Source organism: Cicer arietinum, chromosome 4 (assembly GCF_000331145.2).
Source record: "Cicer arietinum cultivar CDC Frontier isolate Library 1 chromosome 4, Cicar.CDCFrontier_v2.0, whole genome shotgun sequence".
Lineage (NCBI taxonomy): Eukaryota > Viridiplantae > Streptophyta > Magnoliopsida > Fabales > Fabaceae > Cicer > Cicer arietinum.
The window spans coordinates 3,249,582-3,255,518 of NC_021163.2; the positions used below are offsets into that span (position 1 = coordinate 3,249,582).

At 31.3% G+C, this 5,937-nt stretch overlaps 1 protein-coding gene across 1 annotated transcript; it reads left to right on the forward strand.

Annotated features, from left to right (window-relative positions):
* The first annotated feature begins 6 nt into the window (after positions 1 to 6).
* LOC101508647 (actin-depolymerizing factor-like) lies at positions 7 to 2,029 on the forward strand. The gene is made up of 2 exons (XM_004495323.4): positions 7 to 258; positions 1,552 to 2,029. The coding sequence occupies exons 1-2, from the start codon at positions 11 to 13 to the stop codon at positions 1,700 to 1,702; spliced, it is 399 nt and encodes a 132-aa protein (XP_004495380.1). The 5' UTR covers positions 7 to 10; the 3' UTR covers positions 1,703 to 2,029.
* Positions 2,030 to 5,937: the final 3,908 nt, after the last annotated feature.

The window sequence follows — 5,937 nt, forward strand, 5'->3', positions numbered from 1 at the left end:
ATCTTCTGGCATGGGTGTCGCTGAGCATAGCGTAAGCACATTCCAGGAATTGCAGAGGAAGAAAGTACATCGCTATGTGATTTTCAAAATTGACGAGAAGAAGCAAGAGGTTGTGGTTGAAAAAACTGGAGGCCCTGCTGAGAGCTATGATGATTTCACTGCATCCTTGCCTGAAAATGATTGCCGATATGCAGTCTTTGACTTTGATTTTGTGACTGCTGAGAACTGCCAAAAGAGCAAAATCTTTTTTATTGCATGGTCAGTTGCTTAGTTTCTTGCATAATCATAGAATTTGCATATTAACTTGTTTAATTTTCTTACATTGGTTTTGGTATACAGTGAGTATGTGTATATTGCATTTTACTTTCAGCATACTTGCATTTACATATCTATATGTTGCATGCAAGTCTTAAAACACTGATTTATTTTATAAACTAAGAAAATCTTGGAGAGGGCATTGTAATCACTTTGCTCTTCTTAATATGTGTTGTTGACAGGTAAAGTGGTAATTGAATGACAATGTAAATTCTGTACAATGATACAATTCTCTATTATACTATCTAGCTTTCGTTCCTCTTATTCAAATGTCATAGCTTAATCAATATATTCTTAATGCCTATTCTTAATCTTCTTGTTAAGTTCTACCTTAGATGCACCAGTTTCAAGTAAGTGTTCTGACAAATCCTTAAATCTGAATTGTTGCATGTATTTCAGAACCTGACTTTTTTGTATAATCTATTAACATGCATGCTAATAGCAGCCAGTGGTATGCACAAGCTTTATTAGATAGCAAACATATTAGTAATTTGCTAGGGTACTTGGCAAGCTATATTTTCAATCGGAATAGGGATTAGTAGCACTTGAATTGTTTTATATCTGATTAAGCAAAATTGAACTTCAGTAACTGTAGTACCTTGTTGAGCTGGGGACTAAATGTTAGACTTTAAGCATGTTTCCAAAAATCATTTCAAGAATGTTAGAATAATGAATAAGAATTTTAGATTTTTGACAAAAGGTATTACTAATGCTTGAACCATTCACATAAATCGATAGTCTTTTGAGAGGTTTTATTATTTGACGCAACCCTGCAATAATCTACCGGTATGTTACACTGTTTTAAGCCCCTTTTCTTTTGGTACTAGGTTTTATCTTTCCAATTTCTAGTACTTGATTATATTTGTCTGTCACCAAATTCACGTGTTTGGTTTCTCTTGCCTTTCATTTCATATGAACTATTGTGTCACAAATGGCTGCATATGGCATCTTAAACTATCTCTCTACCATTTCTTCATTTTTCTGTTAATTATTCTTTTGGATGTTAATTTCAAGCACAGTCGCAAGATTGACAGTCTTGAAAAAACGCTGGTTCAAAATCTGACTCACTGTTAATTTCTGCTTTTGCATATGGAGAGGTCATCTCTCTCCACACTTGCTGAGAAAAATCACCTTTTATTTACTGCTGTTGCATTAAGCCAGATGACAGTTATAATTTGACAAAAAAATTGTTGCCTTTGTTTTGCTTGAGTTTATTAATGGATTGATATTTTACAGGTCTCCTTCGGTAGCTCGCATTCGCCCTAAGATGCTTTATGCAACATCAAAGGACAGGTTCAGAAGGGAGCTGCAGGGCATCCATTATGAGATTCAGGCAACAGACCCAACAGAGATGGATCTCGAAGTCCTCCGAGACCGTGCAAACTGAGCACCTAAACAAACTGAAAGGGTTGTTGTGTCTAAGTTATGTAGTTAGGATTTCTTAGGCCTCAAGAAATGTTGTTAACTGATGCCCTTAAGTATTAGTATGGTCTTGTTCTGACACATTTCATATAAATAGCTTACTTCAAGTAAGTAACATATGCACCTGTGAAGGCTGATCTGGGTTCCTGCCTAAGAAACCCCACTGCAGAGGAATTTGAGTTGTTCCTTACTGTTACTGCCATGATGCTTCTCAGGTGGAATTAATATGGTTATGGATATTGAAAATTTGGCTTTAATTGCTGCAATATAAAGTCAGTCATTAGCTATGAAACACTGATGCAAACATGAACATCTGACACGACACTTACATGCATTGAAGCTCGTATTCGTGTATGTTAAAGTGCTGAAGTATCAACATTGGGTACAAGTGCACATACAGTACATCTTGTCCCATACCTTCTTTTTGTCGGGGGGTTGGGTACGCGATGGTGGTACGAAAGAGTACGCATGCCACAATGAGTGGGTTTAATAACACAACAAAATGGGTCGCCAGACCTGACCTGGGTCTGATTAATTTAGATTTTAGGTTTTTATCGAACTGGAATGACAACAATTTAACATTCGGCCTTTTGGTTCTCTCTCTTGCCTTTCTTTAAAATACCACAGGTAATTGCATCGCCTTTCAGTTGTCTCATTGTTGTGGTGAGGGAACCTTTTCAGTCAAAATAGGAATACTCATAGTAGTTGTCAAAATGTTGTGTTTTTTAGTTTATTTTGTGAAAATACTTTTTGTTTTTATTTCTTAAAATGGATGTTTAGTTTATTTTTGAATAACAAAAAGGTAAAAGATTTTTGAAGTGAATAATAATCTATATTTTTATAAATAATGAAAATGTTAAAAATCTGTTTTCATCACTTATAGAAACGTATATCCATTAACTAATTTTTATTTTCTCTTTACAATAATTAGTTATTTTCGAAAAGTATCCCATCAAAGTAGATTGAAGACAAATTTTACAAGGCAAATGGGCCCAGGATAATATGGGCAATGGCCAATAGCATTTGGCGTTTCAGCTGTCATTGTTTTTACAAATGTAGGTTTTTATTTCCTTCCAAGTAACAATTTTTTATTTGAGTTTTGGATTATATTTACTTTTTCTATTGGCTTCAACCATGTCTCTCGCATTCATTGCACTAGGTCTTGAATGCACATTATGAGTATTCAATGCAATTGTTCCTATTTCTCTGTTCGGTGATATTTTTGGACCTTTTGGTGCTATCACATAACACTCATTGTAGAACCACTTGCACTATCCAGTATACAACACTATTGTTCAACTTTCTTTCTATTTTTAAATCATATCTCCAACCTTTCACTTTTGTGTTTTTGGGGAGTTCGAGAGTATGCATGAGTAACAATGAGTCAAATGTTCCAGAACAGCAACAAATCAAATGTTTCAGAATTATAAGAGACTTTGATATTACGTCTCCACTAAAAACCTTATGACATTAGATATACGGGTTGCCACTCTTATATATCTAACTTTTCGCATATTCTAAATCAATATGGGACATAGTTACTCACACTTGAGCCCTACAATGTGTTGTCCTCCATTTGAAATAACTTATAACACATATTGTCTCCATGACCCCCAACAACCCGCAAAGGTAATAACAATGTTACATGTTCATATTTGAATTTTGCCATTTCTAATTCTCCATTATTCCTCCTAATCTTCTCTCTCCACGCTTCAATGACCGTCGTAGATCAATACTGCCAAAATACAAACCATTCATTGTTTGATAATGTTATCTCTAGTTGTCAAATATTAAGCATTCTCTCCTTTATGATCTGACTTTAAATATGTTTCTTTGTAATTAATTTTCCCACAAAAATAGAGGGTGAAATATGCTCATTGTTCTTGTTTTGTCTAACTCTGAAGGGTCCTTACTTCTTCTTCATCATCAATAGTACGAAGGCTTTTTAAACTTGCCATAATTTCAAATCAGATTTTGACTTTAGGAAATCAAAGACGTCTCACTAATAGAGATTAAAGTGAAATAACATGAACAATAGTCAATGTACTAAATAGTAACTTAGATAATTTCATTAAGTGACAATATTGATGTATCAAGTTGAGTAAGAGTTATACATTGGATGCAAAAGTAGATGTTGAACACTATATAAGTTAAACGATCCATACCTAATTCCTTAAGATTATAGGTGAAGATGTTGTGTCCAACTCACTTGTGTGACTACTTTTAACTCAATGTGATGATCCCCGATACTCTTATCATGAACCAACAATGGTATCAAAATTGACGGTTTGACGTGATCGACTCTTGTATTGAAAATCTTCTTAATAATTGTGGTTAGACGACGTGTCCTATTGATGTGATGCCAATGGTGGTGAAGAGTATGTGGATGAAAATGCTTATGCTTGAGGGGAGCAAACCTAGGTGAATGATAGACACACATACTTGAGGGAGAGATTTTTTATGTATCCAGTGTGGGTAAGAGTCTCAAATTAGATAGAAACGTGGATGTTGAATACTATATAAGAGAATCCATATATCCTATGTCTTAAAATTTTAGATGAAGATGTGATATCTAACTCCCTTGGGTGGATGCTTTTAGTCCAATGTGATGATCCACATACCCCATTGTGACCTAACATATAGTTCATCCAATTGTTCGTGAAACATATTTCTCAACTATTTCTCAATAAGCACAACTCATATGATAGTTGTAGAGACATTTGATATAATGAGACATGTGTTCGAACTTAAGATACCCATTTTTCTTCATATTTAGTGTGTGTTGGTTTCATTGCTAAACTTTTTAGAAAAACAAAAATAGAAATCTCAACTATCATTACCCGTTTTTATTTTTTCTAAACAATAAAAATTAAATTTTATTGATGAAGAAAATAGAGAATATAACAAAGAAAAGACATAAAAGAAAAACAAAAACAAAAGAACAAAAGTATGAGAGAATAAAACTAAAACTCAGGCTAATTTTTTTTAACACTACGTCTAATTTGTAGTACTTCAATTTTGTCCAATCAATTAAAAATAATTTAAAAAATAAATAATATATTTAATAAATATTTTGTATTTATTATTATTAAATTTAAAAATTATAATTTTATAAAATTTAGTCCAATTTTAAATCCATAACGATATGAATTTCCGCTACATTATCAAAAATAAATTAAAAAAACAAAAAAACAAACAAAACCGATGTATTTTCCCTATCGCACGCAGCCAGTTTCTCTCATTCCAGCAGCCCCTCCCATCTTTGTAGCCTAATAAAATTATTATTTTACTATATGTGTACTTAATAAAAAAAGAATAAGTCACATTTTTTTCTAATTATATCAGATTATTTAATTTTTTACTAAAAAAACAATTAAAATACCAAAGTTCATAATTTAAAATTTATAAATTGAGAATGGAAAATTACCAAAGAGGAGGTCTTTTTAATTTTTTATTAATGAAGATAAAAGAAATAGAAATTAAGAGATAGAAGAGAAACAACATATTAAAAAAAAAGAAATACAATTATAAATAAAATATTTTAAAATCTTTTTAATATTAATATTCTGTACATATAATATTTTTTATTAGATACTCTATACAATACTTTTTACTACAATATATATACCAATAAAAAAACTATCTTCATAACATTAAAAACGATACACCCAAAACAAATGACTAAAATCAAAATATTTTAAAAAATTAACATAAAAAAAATAAATAAATAAACGGGGAACCACTATCGCAGTGGACACAATGTGTCTCACTCCCTGTCTCTTTTTCCTTTCATTTATTTTCGCCGACCTTTTCTTTTCCTCTCTGCGCAGCCCCTCCTTTTTCTATCCTTTTTTTTCTTCTTCTTTTTTCTCCTTCACATAAATTAAAGGTATAATAGAGAGACACATATATCTAAATGAAATTTTTAATTTTGTTAGTTTAAATTAAAGTTGATAATTATTCTTTTCACTCTAAAAAAACACCTTTTTCAATGGATGTATATATATATATATATATATATATATATATATATTCTTTTTCCTTTTTTATTTATAATATAAAAAGTTTGAACTCCAAACTCAACTATTTTTTTTATTATATAGACTAATTTATTTTCTCTTTGATAGGTCCACTTGTTTTTTATTATTATTTTTTATGTTTAATTTCAGTTTACTCTTTTTTAAAATTTTGAAGTTTAAC